Source organism: Notamacropus eugenii, chromosome 1, assembly GCF_028372415.1.
Source record: "Notamacropus eugenii isolate mMacEug1 chromosome 1, mMacEug1.pri_v2, whole genome shotgun sequence".
NCBI lineage: Eukaryota > Metazoa > Chordata > Mammalia > Diprotodontia > Macropodidae > Notamacropus > Notamacropus eugenii.
This window is the reverse complement of record NC_092872.1, coordinates 73,778,397-73,803,240: the sequence shown is the minus strand read 5'-3', so window position 1 is coordinate 73,803,240 and position 24,844 is coordinate 73,778,397. Positions and strand designations below refer to the sequence as shown.

The following is a 24,844-nucleotide window of genomic DNA, read 5'->3' as shown; positions in this document are numbered from 1 at the left end:
TGGGGAAATATTTAACAAAATAAATAAAAATACAATAAAATATCACTAATATTACATTTAAAAGCTGTCTTTATGCTGCCAGTAGGGTTCCTGATATACAGATTAGATATATACCATTGTACTATACCACACTCTGTTCTTCCAGTACACAGGCTTCTTTAATGAAGCCTGAAGTACTCGTAGGTGCTTAATAAATGCTTTGGATCATATTGATGAGGAAGAGGAAGAGGATAATATGGAGATCAATACAACTTTACCATGAATAGAGAATGAAATAGTCCCTAAAATGGTTTCATAATGAAAACAACACAAAGTTGTTCACTGTGTTCCTTTCAGGTGTTCTGCAGAACTAAGGTGGTTAAAATATGTAGTTAAAATCAGTTCTAATGGCAGATACATGTTTAAATTTTATCTTCAGCTGGTCAAATTTCTGATTAGATAAACCTTGATTTTTTTTTTTTTGATACTTCACCATTTCAAAAATAATACAAGCCCCTTGAGGGTTATTTGCAAATTATCAACCTCTTAAATTATGCAAGAGTCATATAAGTTCTTACAGCCAGATCATTTTTAAGATCACCAACCTATTAAGGTCTCTGTCACTCCTTGCTTTATTAAAAAGGCTATCTGTTTGTTACTATTTGCATGTAATGACTTTAGATGGATCCTGATATGCTAATATATCAAGTATCTGAACAAATTCCTGTCCTAGCTCTCTCACTTTCCATCTCTCCCCTGAATGAGGAATGTTGTTTTGTTGGCACATGTTCTGTACGGGGGAAATCTAACACCTGAAAGGAAACCTTTGTTTGCCTTCCTTTCTGTAGGTGAGAGATCGAATTGTCCATCTCATTGTGACGCAGTGCCCGAATCTGGACTGCTTGGTCCTTAGTTCCTGCGCCTGGGTTACAGATATAAGCTTGCTGGAAATTAGTACCTACCTGCGAACAATCAGGTACCACTTATTGTGGGAGCTTCTGAACCAGAACCCACAGGAAGAATTAGAAGGTTGCAGGTGAAAACTGCTGTCACACCCAAGTTAACACACTAAATTCAACCAAAGGAATAAATTCAAGGGTTTGTTTTTGTTTGCTTGTAGACTCTTAGCTCTTTGAGGTGAGAGATGTATTTTTGTGTTGGTAACCTTAGTGCTTAGTTTAGTGCCTAGCATTGTTTCCTAATATTTGCTGAATTAAGCTGGGAGTGTGAATTTTTACAGGACCCCCAAAATAGTTCTTTCATGGGAGTATTTACAGTGTAATTTCATCGCCCTTATGTGTTGTTCACAAAATTGTACTTGAATACATAATATTTAAATCCATTTGAACACATTATTTCATGTTTTTATTGTTTGGTCAGCCTCTCAGTATGGGAACGTGCTCCACCAATAGTAGATCCCTATCTTCTCTATAGTTGAGGAACATGGAGATTAAGTGACTTGCCCAGGGTCATCCAGCTGGGAAGTGTTGGGGTGGGATCTGGACCCAGGTGTTCTTAACCAAAAGCTTACACTCTGTCTACTTCTTTATACTGCATTGAATGCAAAATAGACATTCAAGTAACATACACTGCAAGATCATTTATTTAGACCAAAAGGACCTTTAAGGACCAACATACTCAAAAATGGCCTCAAGTTTATGCATTCCCAGGTTAAAAACCTATAATATAATAATATATACTATAGTATAATAATAATGCCTACATTTATATGCCACTTGCTATGTGTAAGAGACTGTGTAAGCGGTATATAGTTATTATTTCATTTAATCCTTACAAGAACCTTTGAAATGCATTTCCTCAATGGCACTTGGGAAGCAGGTGCTATTCTTATTCCCATTTTACAAATGAGGAAACTGAAGCAAGCAGGTTAAATGACTTACCTAGGTTTACACAGCTAGGAAGTATCTGAGGATGGACTTGAAATTGACTCCATGCCCACACTCTGTCCACCGTGCTGCCTAGCTGCCCCTAATATTTGATTGGCATCTTCCAAAAATATGGCTTTTCAAAACTTTTCAAATTTTTCACCCAATCTGAAGAATTAGTAAAGTGTTGATAAACTGACTTCAATGTGAAACCAAGTCAAAGACTAAAGAGGGACTGTACAGAGGGGATGGTCTGTGTGCATGTGTGTGTGTACCTTTGTGTGTGCTTGGAAATGAATCCTTCAGCATCTGTCTGTTGAAGGGATGGCAGAAATTAGTGCTATTTTTGCTTCTATACATGATTTTCCAAGTAGATTTTACTTCAAAAACTCTTCAGGCATTTCCCATATGTTTTTTATGAACCACATATCAATGGTTCAAAGGAAGTCACAGTAGAACAGTTTGGCCTTCTTTTATGCTCCACTCACTGAACTCATGTTTATTTATGGTTTTTCTTAATGCCTCCCTTTTTTTCCCTTCGACTCCCACACACTAACCTCTCATGACCAGAAAATTGAGTGCAAAGCCAGAAAGGGATGAGCTTGTTTAGAATCTTAGCAATAATGGAATTTTGCATGGATTCTAGACTTAGCCAAGTGAACATGGGGGGGAGCAAAGGACAATTTGTTATCATCTAAGGAGAGGATATTTTGAGTTATGAAAAATTCTTTTAATTGCTTTGGCATGCTTTTTCTTTCCATCACTGAATTCCTCCTTAGTGTGTAGTGTGGCTTGGCTGACTTAGAAAGGCAGTCTAGCATAGTGCAAAGAGCACAGGACATGGAATCTGGAGACACCTGGGTTTAAATCTTGCCTCCTAAATATCCTACTTGTGTGAGAATGGACATGTTTACTTCACCTTTTCCCCACTTGCAAAATGGGAATAATAATATCTTTATCTCACTGTGAGAATTCATCAAGATAGCATTTGGATATTGCTTTTCAAACCTTGAAGTGCCATATTATTATTGATTAGCATAGCCTGTAGTGGATACACTTTATTTATTTTTTTTTAAAGATCCCTTCTTGTCCTAAGTGCTGGGAAGGTGAGTATAACTGTGCTTGAGATTCTGCAGAATAAATCTATTCATCTTAAATTTGCAGATATCTTGATGTGAGTGAATGTAAAAAGATCACTGACATTGGGATCCAAGCTTTGGCAAGAGGCTGCCACCAACTTCACTATCTTGACCTGAGTTCAACAGGGATAAGCAAAAGAGGGTAGGAGAATTTTAAGCTTGTTGTTTTCCATCTTGAGACTTGTGCTCTTTAGACTTTTTTGTATCTTTTCTCCTCTTTAATTAACCTCTTAATAGGTTGAGCTGCATGAAGATTGTTTATTTTTATAATAATTTTATCAACTACCTTGAAAAATTATGAGTCTACTATGTCATACATCTGTGCAAAAAATACTTAAGACAGAAATGGAAGTATCCAACCCAGTGTTTGGGTTTTAAGTTTTCAATTTTGTTTGCTGATGAATAGGAAAACTTCCTTTCCTCAGTGGCCAACTTTTAGATCAGAAGTCCCCAACAGATTGAATCTTGGACCCTAATCAGACTGGTCCTGTAGCTGTAGCCTCATGTCCTATCATATTCCTTGAGGGCAAAGGATATATGAAATGCTAGTGAGTCACAGAAAGGTAAGTTAGGCAGGAGGTCATTATTGGCATCTGGAATGCCTGACTTGGTGATGCCTAAGGATGGTTTAGCATTTCAAAAGTACTCAAATTGAGTAGAGGAGACATGTCCAGAGGCTGTTAACAAATTCCTTCCTACTTTATGGCAGGCATTTTTAATGGATGTAGGGGTTAGGGAGGAAGAAATTGCTGGAGATTGCTGAGCTTGAAATGCAGTGTCTACCTACATGTCCTTTGCCTTCTATAACCCTTGAGGCTTCTTGCAACATCCCATCCTAGAGTTACATTTCGCTCTAGTAACTTCCTCCTCCATCTTGGAATTTTAAGTACCTCCTAATTCCAAAAACTCAGAATTTCTTTTTTCAGACAGTCTAATTCAGAATTCACTTTTTCTTCTGGCAAAATTTTTGTATCCAAATTGGAGAACATACATATATCCTTGAAATTAAAATCATGATTATGATTTCTTTATCCTAGATCTGGTGTGATAAGAGATGATGAGGGTCACTGAATATTGCAAATATGAGTGACCCCATTAGAATTATATATAACATATGAGAAATGAACCCATCTAATAAGCCCCCAACTGTGAGAAACGTGCTCACCTTAAACAAAGAACAATACCTGTTGTGAAATCAGGAAAGCTTTGATTAATCTTTACGACCATTCCCCCTGAACAGATGGGTAGCCTCCCCAATAGGGCTATAGGAAGACCACAATGCATTCGGAATAATGGAAGCTTCTTGTAGTGCTCCGAATTTTGGATCTCCTGCCCTACTGTCCATTGCCACATGACTTCATGTTCTCCTTTCTGATAGGCTTTTCCTCCAACAGCTCATCAAGACCATGCTAGGTCACAACCTTGATCACCACAAACTGTGGAAACAGAACTTCCTTGTATCTCACGCAACATAAAACTAAAGATTTGTGATTTCCTTAGCATAAGGAATGCTCTATGTAGGAATTCCATCCCCACTCCCCTCCCCCCACAGATAACAACCTTTCTATGACTTAGGAGAAAAATCCTGGGAAGTTAGCTTGATATATGAAGTATTTGAAAATGATATTTGAGAAAATAATTCCAAGCAACCATATGTAGAGTATTGGGAAGGCAGCATCAGTGTACGGGGTAAAGATATATATGGCTTAGTGTGAGTCAAAACCAGAAGAGACCATTACTACCTAAGTGTCATTGGCAGTGAGAAACTGTCTTGATGAGACAGCAGGATTCTTCTATTCATAAATGTGAGGAACCCATTTTGTGGTTAATATTTCCAGCAGCAGTGCATGGAATCACATTAGCAAGGCAGATCATCCTTGTAGGTGTGCCCTTGTCAAATTCTGTTATAAGAGGGTTTTAGTGACAATTAAGAAATACCTCGTTAACCAGGAGGACATCTTGATCATTAGTGACATTCACTGATTCAGAGAGCATAAATCCAGCTTTTAAACTGGGGGCGGGGAGGGGGGTTGCCTCTCACATTCCTGACTTTAAAAATCACCAGTAGGTATCTGTTATATTTTTAGCTATCTTTGCTTTTTGTCTTAATTATGGTTAAGGTTGTTCCCCACACCATATTGTTCAGATACCATTGACTGTCATCTTATAGGTCTGGGTTTGCAAGGTGAATACTCTAAATGCCTTTTTAATTTTCTGTATGGAAAGGAAGAGACTAAGGAATCTCTGTCATACTAACATTCTAAGTGGAACTCTGGGGCTAATTAACTGTATAACCTTCTGTACTCACTGTCTCTGCCTAATCAGTCCTTTCTTTCTCTTATGGCTAACATGTCCTTCTACCTGACATTGCATTTTTGTCACCAAATCCTTTTCCTCTATTGCTACTGTGTTATGTCCCATTCTGCTGCTTCCTTTCCCTATATTCTACTTCCTATTCTTTCAGCCTCCCTCCCTATCATTCCATATCTTCTGTCTAGTTCTTCCACTGTACACTTTGGAACTTCCCTTTCCACTTTTAACAAACATGCCTTCATTCTGAACCTCTTTTTTCTACACTCAATTCCTTTCTTTGTAATAGTCAAAGCTTGGTGTTCCTCTGAGGACCCTGTACCTCCAGCTACATCTTCTAATGTTTGCTCTCCTTACCTCACTTGCCCATCTTACAAGGCTTGGGCAAGGAATCAACGTATTCCTTGCTCCTCTCTGACACTTTTACACTCTTACTTTGCATCGTCATTTAGTAGTCTCTCCTCTGAAATTCACAATGGCTACTCCACTCTCAATCCTTAGTCTTGTACCAATCAAATTCATAATCATTTCCACTCTTTATTTTATAAATACAACACTTGACACATGGGCTTCTTTATTGTTTCCTTCCTCAACATCATTTCAACCTCATTTTCTTCCCTATCTAGTCTAGATCCTACTGCCAGTCATTTCAATAATGTTCTCTCCTTAGCTCTTGAATCCTTTGTCCCTTTGACTTTCTGCTGACTTTTAAATTCTGTAACTGTGGTAATTACTACCATTTTATTCCTCCACTCCAATTTTCAAGTGACAGAATATTTCTAGGGGAATCATGAACTCCCTTTGACTGGATCCATTACAATTTCAGTTGTTGAACCTGCTCATCCTGTTTCCCTTCCACCCTCATAAAGTTGTTTCTGGCTCAAAGCACTCTGTGAATCTGTTCTCACTCAAACACATAGCTCACAAGGCCCCTTCGATGTATGTGCTTTTACTAGACTAGAAGATATTATTTCAGAGAAAAAAGATTTCTGTCTCCTTGTACAGATAGGGTGCAATTTAAATAGGTTCAACATGACCGATGGGGAAGGCACATAAACAGAGGGCATGCTTGACTAGAAATATAACTCAAAGTTATAAAGGTGGACAGATAATATGTGTGATGGGGCACTCATGCCAGTAACCAGAATGCTTTGGATAAGAATTACTTACCTTTTCCATTGACCTATCCTTTCCACCTGTGCCTCAACTACTTCAACTGCCCCATCTTAACACAATCCATACAAGAAGAGGAAAGGATAAATGAATATATTATCTGAAGATTGTTTGAAGCTACTAAACAGTGACAGATAGAATGGTCTCAGACTATCAAAAATGACTTGTCTGGGATGGCTTTGTCTCTTCCCCCAGCTCAAACCTTGGGTAAAACCAAATCTGCCAGTTAGTTCATGAGATAGCATACTTGTATAATGTACATCAGTAAGGAAAGGAAAGAAAAGGGAAAGAATTCAAGAGAGAATTTGGAATGCTATCTAAATGTCACTGTAGATTCTGTACTTATTCCATGATTAAAAACAAAACAATACTAATGAGATATTTAATCCAAAGTATATACTAAACAGCAGAAAATGACATAGTTCTCTGAAAATCAATTAAATTAATATTTTACACAGAAGAAGAAATCACTGACAAATGATATTTTATATTTCTACACTCTAGTGCTTAATTGCTCCCTAATTGACTTATACATGTTAATTTTTGCTTTTCTAGGGATGGATGCTTGCCCTAAGATCATAGGAACACAGATTTAGAGCTAAAATGGACCTTACAGGTCATCTAGTCCAAACTTTCTTTCTACAGATGAGGAAACTGAGGCCCAAACACACCAAGTGATGGTAGCATTGAAAATCATCTATCATATCTAGGAGATATCATAAATAATGAGTTTTCTAGCTAACCAATTATCAAAACCTTTTAAGAAAGTACCACTTTTGAGAGAAATCTTTCTAAATGTACTTCTCTGTCATCTTGGATAGGGTACATGGAATATAATTTTCCCTTTCCTTCAGTTTACCTTCTTGAGATTGGCATTATGAATTTCAATTATTTTTGTCTGACAAGGCAATCATTTCAGACACTACCAGGGTGTATCTGGCTCTTTTTCCCCGTAGTGGAATGACTGAATGCTTACATTTGTGAATCCTTTCTTCCTTCTCACAGCCATCACTTGCTCCTATAAAGGTATATGCAAGTTTTCCTTCCCATTCTTCTCCTCCTGTTCTGCTAGTCTTGAACACCAAATGAGGAGAATAGGATTGGGTCTAAAAACAAAGGTAACAGATTCTGAGTGAAGACACCCATTCTCTAAGTATAGGATTTAAGGCTTAGTGCACTGACCTTATGATGAGAGCCTTTTTTTCTTCTTTAATTTCTCCTCAATACAATGCATTCTACTTGAGGGGAGGCACTGTTTCTCATTTTTCTATTAATATTCACATTTTCTTTCAAGTAGTAGGTACTGAAATGCTTATTGAGTTGTATTGAATTCCTGGTTTTCAACTCTGTTTTGGTCAAAGGATGTTGGCTCCTGGTACTATCCAGTAAGTGGCTCCTCCCTTACTGTACTTCTTTATATGTGCCATACATAGTATTAACTAGACACTTAATAGATGCTCAGTGAATACTGGTTGGCCAGTTGCTTAGCATACTTATTATTCCTGGGAATCTTAATGTTTTTTCTTTAGTTGGAAAAAAATGAAAGAAGGGGAGTCAGTCAGCTAACATTTAGTAAATGCTTCCTACATACCAGATGCTGTGGCTACAAAGAAAAGTAAAAATAAAAATGATCCCTGCTCTCAAGGAGCTCAGTCTGGTGGAGGTGATAGGATGTTCACAACTATGTACAAATAAGATATATACAGAGATATATCAACAGAGGGAAGCCACTAACTAGCCTTTAAGAGGGACCAGTAAAGGATCCTGTAAAAGATGGGAGCAGCTAAGACTTAAAGGACGTCAGGGTGCCAGGTGGCCGAGATGAGGAGGGAGAGCATTCCAGGCAAGAGGGGATAGCCAGGGGAAACAGGATTGGGAGACGGAATGTCTTGGGTGAGTAACAAACAGTAGGGAGGCCGTTGTTGTTGGATCACATAAAGTGAAAGGGAATAAGATTGAAAAGACTAGAAAGGTTGGAAGGGACCAGGTCAAAAAAGGTCTTTAAAAAGCCAGACAGAGAGATCTGGTTTGTTATCTGAGCAGGAGTAACAGACGTACATGACTTCTGGTCTCAGCTTTGCCTCTTACTTACTAGATAATGGTGGCCAAACCACTTAACTTTATGATGCCTGAGATTTCCTAACTATAAGATATAAGAATAGTCCCAAGCTACCAAACTAACAGTGGAATCGACTTTCTTATGACTGCAAGATATTAATGGACAACTGTAATTCTCAGTATTATTACAAATAATTGCTATCATTAAAGTGAAGAGGGCAGGTGGGTAGAAGCTCCATGTGCTTACAAAACATGATGATATTTTTCCTGGAAATGAAGTAATATGTTATCTTTTCTACTTTTCCTTCTTGTTATTTCTTTTTTATTTTTAAAGCAAAGACTGTTGTGGTCGACTGTTTGTTCTATAGGTTTGTCAAGCTGAGGATTTCTAGGACAGAAATTTTTTGCAATCTTTTCCAGCAACCAAATTTAATTCACAAAGAATTCATTGAACCCCTTCTGTGTTCGGTACTTATGCTAGGCTCAGTAGGGAGGTGTCAACAGCTGTGCAGGAAACAAAAGAACCAGAAGACATGGCCCCTGCCTTGTGGTGCTTACCATGAAGTCGAGGAAATGAAATATAGTGTGCACATAAACACATGTGGATATCTAGGCAGCTACGGAGTTCGATATGTGATAACACATAAGATAGTCATCCAGCATAGTTTAATTTTGGAAAGTTAGAATAAAAGCTCGTTACAGAAGACACTTCCTCTTTTGGGCTTTATCATAAAGGATGTTCCACTTAGTGTTATATTGGATATTGCAAATGAAACATTCGATTCAGTTCAAACATGCTAAATAAATACTGTGCCCCATGAAAGGCAACGGAGATGCAAAAACAAACATGAGAAATTCCCTCCTGCCCACAAGGAACTTAAAAGAGATGTCAAAATATATACATACACACATATACACATATACTTGTATACGTACACACACATACATACATATACATACACATACACACATGCACGTACATGTATGTATTTATGTATCTAGTGTTCCAAAAGTAATAATGCAGTTTTAAGCTCTTGAAGCACATATGTGTGCATACGTATATGCACATATACACATACCTGTACGTATGTTTTGTAGTCTTTTACAACAACCAAATTTAATTCACAAATAATGCACTAGACCCCTTCTGTGGAAGGAGAGAGAGAAAACACTTGTGAATCATAGCAGTCAGGCCTTCTAGTACAGAACAAAAGACCTGGGTACACCTTAGTAGCCTCAGATTTTGTGCACACATGTCAGGCCTAGAGGCCTAAGGGCTACCTGAGTCTTTCCTTACCTGTCGCAGGTCTTCGGCTGGCCAAACCGGATAAACGTGTGAGAGAAGAGACTTTCCAGAGTCGAACAAGGGTTAGGCTTTATTCAGGGTCTTGGTTACATGTGCAGGGTGAATTCTTCCTCAGGAGAGAGGAATCCTCTTCCCAAGGAGGCAAAGATCTTACAGTAAGAGAATGGGAGTGGGAGAGGGGAGGGACCTTCAGCCCTCTAAGGGCCCCTCAGCGCTAAGAGCGCCTTCAGGCTTTCCTGACCCTAATTAAGCTCTCTGGCCGTGTAGTTTGCACCTGAATACCGTGCCTGCTCTCAGCCTTTAGCTAGACAACAACAGGTGTGCTCAGACCATGGATTAATCTCAAGGGTGGGATGCTCTCCCCAGCAAGTTTGCCATGGGGAAGAGGCGGAAATGCATGAGATAGCCCGGGTCTCACACCTCAATTCCCAGCTGTTCCCTGGGGGGCCTCATGAGAACTCTAAGGTTTAGAAGTCCTCACTTTTACCTGCCCGAGACTGTCCACATGGAACTGAGCTTACACCCTCAACACACACACATATAATACACATATTTTATATTATGATGCATATAATTTAGATTCTATATATATATATACCTGCATATATGCATACACTTATATTTATAGCTACATAGTTAGATAGGTAGATACATAACCTTATCTGCTTTTCTATATCTCATTTCTATCTTTTTAGCTCTCTATCTCCATCTTCATTTCCATCATCTCCATCACCTCCATCACTATATCTGCATCTATGATTTCATTGGTTGTGTTGTTGAGTTATTCATTCATGTCCAACTCTTCATAACTCCATGGACCATACTGTCCATAGGGTTTTCTTGGCAAAGATACTGCAGTGGTTTGCCATTTTCTGCTCCAGTATATTAAAGCAAACAGAGATTAAGTGACTTCCCCAGGGTCACACAGGCAGTAAGTATCTGAGGGAGAATTTTAACTCAGGCCATTCTGACTCCAAGCCTAGTAGTCTATCTACTGAACCACCTAGCTGTCTCTTTCATTAGCGTAGGGAGCTCCCAACGAGCAACTTTTTTTTCCTGTGTAGATTGGCAGTTTCTCTGTAGCCGACAAACTGGAACTATTTCTACTCCCCTTCTTTAATTCTTTTTAATGAACTGCTGTGGGCACCAAGAGGTTAAATGACTTGACCAGATCACACACCTACCGTGTGTCAAGAGTTGTGGCTCTAACCAGGTCTTGCGCAGTGTGAGGCCAGTTCTCTATTCACCATGCCATTCTGCCCCTTACCCTTAAACAACATTATCAGGTAGTATACCATTTAGTAATAATTTTTTTGGCAGTGTAGAAAAATACTTTGGGAGTTCAGAGAAGGGAAGAAATTGTTGGGTTATAGATTGAGTTGGAAGAGAATTTTAAGACCATCTAGTCCCATTCCCCTCATTTTATAGATGAAGAAATGTGTCTAGAGAGGTCAAATCATTGTCCAAGGTTGTACTTGTGGGTAAGAGGTAGAGACTGCAATAAAAGGAATGGTAATAATGACTGTCATTTATATAGCACCTGAAGTGTGCAAAGCACTTTAAGTGTGCCACATCATTTGATCCAGAATTTGAACTCAGGTCCTTGAACTCCAAATCTAGCATCATTGTGCTGTGTATGATGTCTCACTGCTTCTGATAGAGCAATATGAATTGTAGTTGGGGAAGATTTCATGAAAGAGTTAAGAATTTCATTCATTCACTGGTTAAGCACTTACTCCATGTAAGGCACTATGCTGGGTACTAAGTGTACGATGGTAGCCCTAGACTTTTAGGGACATGGGTTTGGCTAGGTAGAGAGGAAGGAGAAGAAATGCCAGTTGAGAGGAATGGCAGGTCTCTTGTCAAGTCATGGCTGTGTTCAGTTATAATTTTAGAAGAGCAGAGCTTGCAATGTGGAGGAATTGTGTGTTTTTTTAACCCAAGTTTGATATAGGTAAAAATTTTCTTCATGATTGTATGCAATATGTTATTGATATAAAACCCAGTGTTGAAAAGATTAAGATTTTGTAGTATTAAAAACAGAAAATATAGGTTGATTCATCATTGTAATAACAGCACATTTTCAATTAATTCTATCATGATGCTTAATAGCTGCTGAAGAGGTGAACAATATTCCCAGACATGTTTAGAACAAGTGTTTTCTCTCTGTCGGAGGAGGTTGAGTTCATTACAGTACCATTACAGAATTTTGGGCGAGGGAAGAAATTACTAAAGTCAGCATTTGGGCTTGGCTCTGGATGGGCTTAAGAAGTGGGAGGTAGAGGCAGGTCATGTTAATAGGGAACAAATTCCATTAAGGTCTGTTATTATCTTTGTGATTCACAAAAGGATGATCACTTCGGTATACATTTTAGTTAAAATAGAAATGGGTTATCAAAATGTAAACTTCCCCAAGCAATTTTGGGATCATTATCATCTAATGTAATTCATGAGTAGATCTTGAAAAGCGATGGAATATATAAATATGTGTCACATTTAACCTTTTTTTCTCTCCTTGAGCCCTGAACTCCATTGTCTCCTTCTACACTTTGAGCAGATGTTCCTACTTCCTTTTTAAATTAGGAGGCCATAGTGGATGGACTCCTTTAACTCCTACAGTGACGTGAGAATTACTTAGCATAAGTAATCTTTTGGAAATGATTTTATTTTGTTATAGCAGTGTTTGGATGTGTGTGTGTGTGTATATAATATATACATAGAAATTACATATATATATAATTTATATATGTATATATATACATATATATGTGCTTCTACTGACATGAGACTCTCTCATCTTGGCCAGATGAAATCGAGATGATCTATTTTAGTCAGCTAAAGCTAAAGCCTTTGTGTTGGATTCCATCTCATATACTTGTTTCATTGCTGTCTTTTGTTGTATTTTTAATTCTATGGTTTTAAAGAACAGATGTGATTTCAAGAAAATATGCAAAAGTAGTAGCTCTTAAAGAGCATACTTTAGTGACTATTAGAGATATTAGCAGCTTTTGGTATGGGGAAAACAAATATTTCAAGCACAATTCAGGCCCACAGTGAAATGTGATCAGTAGTGCTCAGGTACAGAGGCAAGTGCAGTTGAAAGTGGAAAATGGTATAAACAACTGACAAACTATTGCTAAAAAATTCCATAAATAATGCCCCCCAAATGAGCAAAGATCTTCAGAAGCATCTTGTAGCTGGAGGGGTAGTTACTGATTCCTTTAAAATACGATGTATTTCTTGAATTTAGAATAACAGCAAGAAGACTGGTAAAAAAAGAAAAAGAATCAATCCTATTTCTTATTTTAATTTAGGATTTAAATATGTTTGCTTGTGTTTATTTTCCTGTCCATAGATTATAGAATTTAGAGCTGAAAAGCAACTTAGGGATCATGTAGTACAGCTCCTTCATTTTACAAATGACGACACTGAAGCCCAAAGATATGAAATCATGTGCCCAAGTTGCCACAGGGAGCAAGTAGAAAAAAGCCAGTATTGAACTCAGTTTCTACAGTTTCCAAAATCTAATAATCTTACTCCCACCCAGTACCCCATATCTTTCAATATATGAACATGAATTCTATCTATTATATTTAATTTCAGATTAATGTATACATTTGGAAATAACATTAGTCAGATGAAATTCTAACAAAAACAAAATTCCTAAATAACTAGGTATCAGGAAAGCCAGGTACCTTTGTTTTGTGTTAGATGGTTTTAAAAATGTCCCAGTTCCTGTGATTTTCTCAGATAATTTGTCGTGAACAAGTAAGTTTCATATTAGCCATAGCAGTACTATTTCCTGCATTACCAGTTGTGGGCTTTGATGCAAAGTCAGGTTTTATTTTTAAATTAAAGAATTATCTCCATTTTACAAAGAGAGACCACATCTCTGATGGAGCTGATACATGTTAGAAGCTCCAAAGCATCATGAGGACAGATTTGTCAGTAGGCTCAATGAGGGCACTTACTTCTTTTTCAGAGGCTAAGAGCCCCCTAATTAAAACACAGAGAAAAGAATGACCTGAGACTTAAGAGCTTATTTTGCTACATTTTCAATTTCTAGTTCAGAATGGGAGTACATTAAGATTCTAGGTTGCATTTTTATGGTAACCATAGCAACATCCCTATTTGGTTGGCTTTTGTGCTTCTCTTACATAGGATTATCAGGTTAGTGTCTCTTCAATGTTTTCCATTTATGTTTACCCCTCATGTCTTAAGTAAAATGTCCAATTGATTTGAAATACATATATAATATATAAATACATAATAAATATTTTCCATCAGAATATACCTATATACATACATACATACATACACACATAGATGCCAAAATTAGATTCCTTTTTTATTTTGCTGAATTTAGGCAATTCATCAAAATTTCAAGATAAGGTATATATAGATTGCTATGGTCCAGAACTTTTAATATATACTTGCCTCTTCACTTGAATAAAACACTTTAACAATAGAATTGATTATTGATTAATGCTTATTGATTAATTAATTGCAATGCTTATTGATTAATTAACTGCATTCACCCTGTAATTTGATTGGAGAATAAAAAGATTAGGAGGCAAAATGGTAGAGTGAAGAAGGTACTGACTTTGTGGTCAGAGGACCTGGGTTAAAATTCCATCCATGACACTTACTAATTATGGGACCGTAGGCAAGTCCCAACCTCTCTGGGCCCTAGTTTCCTCATTCATAAAATGAAGTGGCTGAACTCTAAGGTCCCTTCCAGCCTCTGGGATTCCAAGATACCATCCCAAATGGCATAATGCTGGTTTAATATTTTGAAGTAACAGCCATAGCCTCTCTTTTCTTGTCACACATTTCTTATATTTTTGAGAACTGTTTCCTTGGTTGAAACTGGAACTCTAAGTTAATGTTACCTTCCCTATTCTCCTGGCCATTCTTTATGGTCGTGTTCCCTTCACATGAAACACTTAGTATGAAAATAGATTCTGAAGATACTCAGTGAAAACCTATTAATGTATCCTGGACGCTTTTCTCTTGGCTGTTTTATTATCATTTATGGCTGAGTTAAAATTAAAGCTAACTAAATAAGAACAAATATTAATAGAATAATATGGATAAGTGTGTTCGTCCTTTGTTGCTGAACAAGACCATGCTATCAGAGAAATAATGACATGACTTGCACTTGACTTTGTTTTGAGTGAGGGAGAGCTGTGCAGGTCATCAGCCTCACTTCTCCTCCAGAGCCATCTGAACCCAGTGACCAGATATGCATCAGGATGACTGGATTTGACCCAGAATGAGGCAGTTGGGGTAAGTGACTTGCCCAAGGTCACACAGCTAGTGAGTGTCAAGTGTCTGAGGTGAGATTTGAACTCAGGTCCTCTTGACTCCTGCATTGGTGCTCTATCCACTGCATCACCTAGCTACCCCAATATAGATAAGAGAGGACAGCTAAATAACCAAGCTTTCAAGAATAAGAGCCAAATTATCTTCCCATTAAATTTTGTGGGAGATTTCCCACCAAGATACGGAGAGATTTACTTAAAACGGTAATCAACATCTATTCATTCAATGTGAAGGGAGTTGTGTCTTTCTAAAGCATATGATCCTGTCCTGGTGTGGGCCACTGGAGTATATCAAAGTGACTGCAAAGATCAACCAGCTCATCCCTTACACAAACACTAATATTTCATCTATAACATCTCAGACCTGCAAATGAGGGAAGTCCTGGTCCTCAGTATAATTGCAATTGTAGCCCTGGTTGTGATCTCCCCAATTATTCTATGGCTGATGGAACCTGTTGCCTCTCAGGAAACCCATATTTGTTGTTCAGGGCTGCCCAAGAATTCCTTAGAAAGACATACCATGTAGTTGTGTTTGTTCAAATTTGGAGGCCTCCTTTTGCTCTCTGTTTCCCACAAAAAGATAATGAGTCCTGAGTAAATACTCTCTTCTGATGAGGTTTCTGTCATCTTCTCCATGTTCCCAGTAGACACCAAGAGGAACGTAGATGTATCAATTTGATAGTCGTTCTTTGCTTTTAGAATTTAATCTGTTATACTCTAATAATGAGGAAGTGAGTCTTTGCTAATTATTATTAGGTTCTCATGCTAGCTTGTGAATGTAGTACTATAAATTCTGCTGAGTACGCCTTCATCTGCTGAGCCAGTGATTTCTGTGTCTTCTTCCTAGTTTTTTTTCTCTGCCCCAAGGTCAGTATAATGACAATAACAATAATAGCTCACATTCATATGAGTAAAAAGCAGTTATTAAGCATTTAATATGTGTTAGGCACAATGTAAGAGAAGTGAATATAAACAATGAGACAAAAAACCCATCTCCCTGAAAGAACTCACATTCTAACAAGAGAACAAGAGAAGATAAGATATAGGGGAATGGTAGTTTGGGGTTTGGGGAGTCATAGAGTTGATGATATTGATCTCCAGGGCAACTGATTTTCATGTTTTTCCCAACGCATTTATAATATTGATGAATACTGTTTCCAAAGGAGGAAGGTGGAAAGTAGGGGAACTGGGGAGAGAGGGATGTGACATGCCAGGACGATGGTGGTGAGACATAATCTTGGAGGCAGAAAGCTAGTTCTTGGCAGAGCCAGGACTGAAATAATTCAGGTAGCCCGATTCTCATATCAATGTTCTTTCTCTACTACTATGCCAAGCACTTCTTCCTATAGGAAAAGCCTTCTAATACTCTAAGGAATTTACCATCTGAAATGAATTGACGCTGCTTCTTCTCCATAAAAGATGACTGACCTTCTAGCAGGGTATTTTTTCACAGGCACATATATGCCTGATTTATATGAAAGAAATCAATAGAAAAAAATTGAATTCACTATTAAGGCATTCATTTTAGAGCCAATTTTCTGGAGTACATCTGATTCCATAAAGCAGAAGATACTTCAGTTGATTGATTTAAATTGATTCCCTTATTTATGTCACTCAAAATTCCTACTTTTAAAATTTTCTTGGCCAGAAGTTTTCTATCCTTCTTTGATTTTCTGTCTTAAATATACATGAAAAAACACAATTGTAATTAAAATGATTACTTTCTTTAGGTCTTTATGATAAACTATAATGTTAGTTCTTTTTTTTAAAGCAAATTTCATTGCCACAGATCGTTCTTGGAATGTTAGATTTCTAGAGCAGGCAGTGAGTGACCTTACAATGATTGAAAGAAAAAGCATTTATCAAGTGCTTACTATGTGCCAACCACTGTTCTAAACACTGAGGATACAAAAAACAAGGAAGCAAGGCAACTCCTGTCTTTGAGATGCTTACATTTTAATGGGGAAGGACAGAATAAAGGAGAGATGAAAATGGTGAGAGGTACCAGCACAGCATGAGAGTATAGAAATGTCACAGAAGTAGCATGGAACCTGGTTTTGAGGCAAACACTCACTGCCCAGAGTACGAGCATCCCAGTTCTGATGGGAGAGGCATGAGGAGTACAGACAGAATGCACTACCTATAAAGCTCCCAAATATGAACCAGATAAAATGTAATTGGAAAATTTCTAACAAAATAATTGAAAATAGAATAAAATATAGGTAATGATGATTTCCTGTGTCACCAGCAGGGATCTGTTTAAATATAATTTACAAAACACTCCCAATTCCCTTCTCATGTTTTCATTAAGGGCACATGTGATATGTGCACAGATCATTGTCATAAAGGTATTGTAGGGTCGAAAATGGAAGGATATGAGTTGGTAGTTATTGATACCCTCTCGATCATTGTTTTTGTTCATTCACAATGCTATCTATGATTTTTGCATTCATTTTGAGCTTTCCCTTTTCTGATATCCCTCAGTGTTCTCTACGTCTGGTACTTGCACAGATATTATCCCACTCCTCTTTTTATTCATTTTCTTTATTTTCATCCCTGTTTCCTAATTTAGACATCAGGGACTGAGATGTTAGAGTACATACGTAGTATTTCCACTGTCATTAATGAAAAAGAGAAAGAAATTCTTAGAGATTTTTTTTGTTTTTCTCCCTGTGTTATTCACCTTCCAACTGCATCTTTAAATGTTCTTGAAATTATCTAGAGAATTTGGACCTCAGACCAAGCTTTCTTAAAATTTTTGTCCCCTCACCTCATTGTTTTATGCACCAATACCATAAATTTTCTAGCATCCTCTCTCATTTAAAAAATAAAACATATTTCCGTGATTTCCTTGATGCAGGGAACTCCCAGTGAGGAAACTACCTTTATCAATGCTGATTGGCAACTCTCTCGTATCTTATATTGTGAATAAAGTTGAGGGATTTGTCCAACATCACATAGCCAGTAATGTATAGCCAGTGTCAGAACATGAACTTGAACACTTGTCTTCATGACTTGAAAGCTGGCTCTCTCTCTCCACAATATCATATGGGCTCTCATATTCTCTTGCATAAAGTTTTGAAAATGAATTTATATTCTAAGCCCAGTATTCACTTTGGCTGTCTGTCTCTGCTTAGCAAGATCAAGGGTTTTCTGGTTGATGAGATTTATACTTTTTTTTCAGCTTCCTTATTGAGTCAATTACATTCACGTGATGTGGTATTAGTCAATATCACTGTTCCTTTGCCATTTTCCAGCATCAGTACTTTGTTTGAATAGGACAAGTTGAAATTTTGTAATTGTATCACATATTTCCTTCTTACTTACATCCTTTCTTCAAATTTGATTATTGTTGTGATTTAAAATTAATGGTCTTGTGGCAGCCAGGTTAAGCAGCGAATAGAGCACTGGCCCTGGAGTCAGGAGGACCTGAGCTGAAATGTAGCCTCAGACACTTGACACTTACTAGGTGTGTGATCTTGGATGTCACTTAACCCTGATTGTCTTCCCCCCCCGCCAAAAAAAGAAATTAATGGTCTGCCTGTACACTGATAGGTGAATTGGAATAACTCTTATATAAGTAACTAATTACTTCCTGTGCACTGATATACTCAATTGCATTTTTGTGCAATTTTTAGCGCTCACTATGTCTAGCCTCTCCCAGCTTTCTTCTTGAAGAAAGCATTATATATAGTATGTATGCATGCATATACACACATATATATTTACATGTAGATATATAGACATAGCTACCTATATGTATCTATAGGTAGCTATTTTTATACATCTAAATCTATCTCTATATCCTTGTCTTTATATATATATATATATATATGTGTGTGTGTATGTATGTATGTATGTATGCATATTTCTGTATTTGCCATCCTTCCCCAGGCTCACTTTTGCACTGAAGTCACTAGATATTCAAGTTGGTATTGATTTAATTTGGGGGTTTCTACAATTCTTTTTGGTAAAAATCTCTACTTTCTTATCCTCTGCAATGGCTCTTTGCACGTAAGCCACAGTTATCTTCATGGTGTTCAGTTTACTTATATGTATCATGGACATTGAAGTACAGGAGAATCAAGTGTCCCATGAAATAATGATTTTGTTACCTTTTGATGTATGATGAAACTGACTCAGATTCAACCTTTATTTTTTACTCTCCAAAAAGATCCTATTAGCTATATCCTTCCATTTAGCTTCATTCTCCTTATGTCTCCTGGTTTTATTTACGCTGAGCATGCCAGTATTTATGATTCATTTCCTCCATTAGTATGTCAACTTTGTCATTAAATAAGGACCTCACATTTTAGAATACTAGCGGCTAAATAATTGTATTTTATTTTCCCTGAACTGTGATTCTTAACACATTTCATCAGTCTTTACCACCACCCTACCGCCGTTAGTGAATGAATGAAAATAAATTGTATTTACTATGTGATAGTACTTAATACTTTGGGAAGAAATATCTTAGGAGGGTGTTTGTGTAGGTACTTAATAAATACTAATGGAAAAAAATATTTTAGTTCTATTAAGATGAGAAAAAACATTTGCTGGTAGATTTTTATTTGTCCTAATGAAATCACAGGTCCATTTCCTATCCCTAAATAATGAAAGCATATTTATTGGTACATTTTTATACCCAAATTCAAACAAGCTATTTCTATGAATAGGTAGTTATGAGCAAACATTCTGGGCAGTGTAGTCAATTTGAGCTTCATGTTTGCATTTAGAAATATATTTAGCAAGCAAAATAGATTTCATAATTAACAAGTTGTTCCTAAGTCTGGAAGAATTTCATGCTTTTAATACAGACCATCTGGAGCACTTTTTTTTTCTCCTTTGCCAAAGTCATGTATTTAAATTGAGGTCAGGAAGATACCCTCTCTAATTCAGTCTTTAGGGTTCAAGAGAGGAATTGGGCTTGGAGTTTCAACTTGTCAACTTCACTAAGGTTCATCACGAACATGAAACACTATACAGTTATCCAGCCAACTGTCATTTTGCCTACAATACAGACTGAATCAGAAAGCTTCTGAATCCATTCTCCTCCTAGGAAAAATCCATTATCACTCATGCTCATTCTCTTACCTCTGTTCATGGCCTTATACCTAGGATGGTTTTCATTATGGCTAACCTTAAAGAATCACAGAATCCCCTAGTTGAAAGGGACCTTATAGATCAACCAGTTCAATTCACAACCAAGCAGGAACCTCCTCTTCTTCATCTCTAAAAGCTAGTCATCTAGCTATTATTTGAAGACTTTCAGTTACGAGGAACTCATTGCCTCAGAATACAGCCTGTTCCACTTTGGGGTAGCTCTAATTATTATGAAGTTTTAAACTTATATCAAAATGAAATATGCCTCTCTACAGCTTTTACTCATTATTTCTACGTTTGACCTCTGGGACCAAATAGAATAAATTTAATCTCTTTTAAATGAGAATTTTTCAAATACACAAAGCTAGTTATAATGCCCATCCTAAATCTAAAACCCCCAAGTTTCTCTAGATTAGCACACTGGTAGAGTTTTCAGACTTTTAGGCATTTATGGTTACCCTTCTCAGATATGTTCTAGATTCCCCATGTCTTTTCTAAAATGTGCCACTGTAAGTGAGAATGATACTGTAAATATGGTCTAATTGGGACAAAGCTTGCCAAAACTACTGTCTCCCTCAAATTGTGATAACCTTTAGTCTTCTCTGAAGAGAAAAGACTGTACCATTGACCACCGTCAACCACCTTTTCCTCTTGGATACTTTCTCCTCTCTGGGTTTTGGTGACACTTTTCTTTGGCTGTCCTAATACCTATCTGACCATTTCTTCTTGGTCTCTTTTGCTGCATGTTCAGCCATGTTATTCCTACCAGTTGAGCATATGTCTAGGCTCTCCTCTCTACCTTCCATCCTCCTCTATGACCTTTTCCTCTTGGTGACCTAATCAACTGTCATGAGGTTATTGCTTCTGGGCAGACAGTATATAGATCTGTAAGTCCTGCCCAAGTCTTTACTATGCTTTCATCCTACATTACTAGCTGCCTAGTGAATATTTCCAACTTGAGATTCCCTGCGTATCTTAAACTCAACATATAGAAAGTAGAACTCATTATATTTTCCCTGAAACAAGTCCCTCTCCCATCTTCCTAATGGCCCCGTTTATTTCAAGAGCACCAGTATTCTCTCAGTCTTCCAGGTTTGTAGCCTTGGTATTTTTCTCATCTCCTCACACTCCTCCACACATCTCATATCCAACCAGTTGCCAAATATTACTGTTTCTACTTCATTGATATTTTGTATGCTGCTTCTTTCAACTCATAGTCCCCATATCAGTTCAGGACTTCATGACCTCTTTCCTTGACTTGACAGTGACCATCCAATGGGTATTCCTTTCTTTAGGTCCCTCTTTACAATCTATCTCTCACATAGTATCTTAAATGATTTTCTTTAAGCAGAAATCTAAATATGTTTCTCCCCTGCTCAATAAGTTCTAATGGCTCTCTGTTACCTTTCAACTTAAACAAATATACAATGTATTAAAGTTCTTTCCTGTTCATTGTATATGGTCTATAATTTTTTATCTCTGTCTTTGCACTGTTGCCCCATGCCTAGAATGCTTTCTCTCCTTACCTCTGTTTCATGGTATCCCTATCCTTCAAGACACAACTGAAGCACTACTTTCCTGGTTCTCCCAATGTTGCTAATGTTCTCTCCTAATAATGACTTTATTATGAAGATATCTGTATTTAACTACCTTATATTTATTCTGCATATAATTATGTGTACATGCCTCCGCCAGGAGGATGTTAAGTGCTTGAGAGCAGGAATTGTTTCTTTTTTTTGTCTTCATGTTTTCCAGTGTTAGCACATTGGAAGCACTTAATAAATGGTTGTTGATTGGCTGATTTATATTGCATGACAAATGAAGCAGTATTTGAAGGCTCCATTATCGTAGAATCGCAGAATCTTTGAGTTGGAAGGAATCTCAGAGGCATTCATTCTAATGCAAACAGGAACAAAAATCCTCTCAGTAGTTTATAAGTGGTTATTTAGCCTTTGCATTTAGATCTCTAGTAAGAAGAAAAAATAGCAGTAATAGTAGCTAACATTTATATAGTGCTTACTATGTGCCAGGTACTGGGCTAAATACTGTGCCAATATTATCTCATTTTATTCTCACAACCTGGGAGGTAGATGTTGTTATTATGTCCATTTAACTATGAGGAAACTGAGGCAAATGGGGGTAAGTATCCAGGGTCCTACCACTACTAAGTGTCTGACGTGGTATTTGAAATCAGGAAGATGAGTCTTCCTGACTCCATGTCTGGCACTCTTTCTACTGTGCTACCTAGCTTCCTTGGTGCTCTCATTATTCCTATTTAAAGATAAGGAAACTGAGGTAGACAGTTGGTTAGATGACTTGCCCGGGGTCACACAGCTAAGAAGTGTCTGAGGCTGGATTTGAACTCAGATCTTCCTGACTCTAGGCCCAGAGCTGTGTCAACTGGAGCTCATATCCTCCTAAGTTAGTCCATTTCACTTTTGAACAGCTTTAATTTTAAGAAAGTTTTTTCCCCTTAAATCAAACCTGTTTTACTCTTTTCAGCATCTATGCATTGTTCCAAGTTCTTCTCTTTGAGGTTAACCAGAATAGTCCAAGTATACTTTTGTGGCTTCTTCCAATCTCTCAAATACTTGAAGATGGCTATCTTGTCCTCTCTAAATCTTTTTAGGATAATCATTCTTAGTTTCCTCATTTGATCCTCCTTTGGCATGAACTCAAGATGCTTTGGCTATCCCTCCTACCTTCCTCTGGACACTCTCCAGATTACCAATGCCCTTCTAAAATGTGGTTTCTGAAATAGAACAAAGCACTTTGGATGTGGTCTGACAAGGTCTGACAGATTACTGCTTGCCTTTCACTTTCCTTGTCCTGGATGCTTTCTCTCTCTTAATGCAATTTAACTTTTTTTTGGCTGCCATATCCCATTATTGATTTGTATTAAGCTTATGGTCCACTCAAACACATTGTCTTTTCAAACTAACTGTGTCTGGTCACATCGCTTTCCTGACCTTGTACTTGTGCTATTGACTCTTTTGAACCTATGTATCAAGTCATTAAATTTATTCCTGACATCAGAGAATCTCAGAGTTGGCAGAGACCTTAGAGAAATTTTCTCTAAAATGTTTTGGAGAAGTGTTTGTCTAGTCTCTGCTTGAAGACCTTCAGGGATGGGGAGCCCACTACCTCCTGAGATTCTGTTTGGATATCTCTGATTATTGGGAAGCTTTTCCTTACATCAAGTCTCAATTTTCTTTTCTGGAGCTTCCTCCCAATATTCCTAATTTTGCCATTTAGGACTATACTTTACCTCCTTTCGCATGCCAACCCTTGAAATATTTGAAGACAGCAATCATTTTGCCCTTAAATAACTTTTTTTTCTCTTAGGTTTACTGTTCCATTCTTTTACCTGATCCCTATATGGTGTAATTTTGATTCCTTTAGGCAATATGATGGTCATCCTCTGGATATGCTCTAGTTTGTTGAAATCCCTTCGAAAACTTGGCGTCCACATCCAAACACAATAACTCAGGTGTATACTCACCATAGCAGTATGCAGTGTAACCATAACATCAGAATTATCAATGATATTGTTCATGATTGTGAGCTCCTTAAGGTTTGAGGTCAGGGACCATCTTTTACCCTTTTTTTGTATCTCTACTACTTAGCACAGTGCCTGGGACATAGTAAAAGCTTAATAAATGCTTGCTGACTGACTATCAAAGCACTTTTCTCATAACCACCCTGTGAGATAGTACAAGTATAATTATCTCCATTTTACAGATGAGGTAACTGAAGTTCTGGAATTCCAAATAACATGTGCATGATCCTGTAGTTTGTATCAGAGCTAGGATTTGAACTCAGGTTTCCTGACTCTTTCCAGTACATCATACTATTTCTAGCCTTGAACAGCTGATACTTTTGAAGCAACCTAAGCTTAAATTAATTCTCCCTCCCCCCCACCCCTACCCCACATTCCAAACCATGATTAGCAAGGTGTATATATATGACACCTAATTTAGTGATATAGAAAAATAATCACTATGAATTTAGAATTGAAACTCAATTGGGTTGTTTTATAAGTGCTAGTATTATTTTCATATTCATATGGAGCTCTTCTCTGTTTCATTGCCTTGTCCTTCCTTTGACACTGTCAGGGTAGGTAATCATCCAACATTTGAATATTATATTAATCCCAGTTCTTGTATCTGATGATTCACTTTCCACTCAGTCTGGCTTTAGTCTGAATTTCCCTTCTCCTTTCTTACCCTGCCCCCATGTATCTCTTCATGGTGCTGAAATCTGACAACCTGATTAATATAGGATTTAAGTGAACTGAATAATTCATGATTGAAGTGAAATAAATAGTAATTAAAGACATCATAGGTTTAACACCTTTCATTTTACTTATTTGATTGCCTAAGAATATGAACAGTATGTTTATGAAAATGATCATCATTAACACTTAGAATGATTAAGTTTCTCTTTCAGTCAGAACTACAATAAAAAAGATTTTACTAAACAGAAATTTTCAGCTGTTTTCCTTCTGCAACCTCATGGATGTTTAATTAGGTTCTCAGAAATTTCATTCATTTATTCATTCAGCAA

The 24,844-nt window shown here is 37.3% G+C and overlaps 1 protein-coding gene across 3 annotated transcripts in view; it reads left to right on the top strand.

The window, feature by feature from the left end:
* LOC140501482 (uncharacterized) overlaps nt 1–24,844 on the top strand; it is a 168,610-nt gene that overhangs the window by 135,337 nt on the left and 8,429 nt on the right. For 2 of the 3 annotated variants that reach the window (XM_072605181.1, XM_072605172.1), the window contains 2 exons: nt 828–955; nt 3,030–3,146. The exons of the other annotated variant lie outside the window; for it this stretch is intronic. In XM_072605181.1, the coding sequence (XP_072461282.1) occupies nt 828–955; nt 3,030–3,146 (245 nt within the window). The remainder of the gene's footprint in view (nt 1–827; nt 956–3,029; nt 3,147–24,844) is intronic. 3 annotated transcript variants of the gene reach the window in all.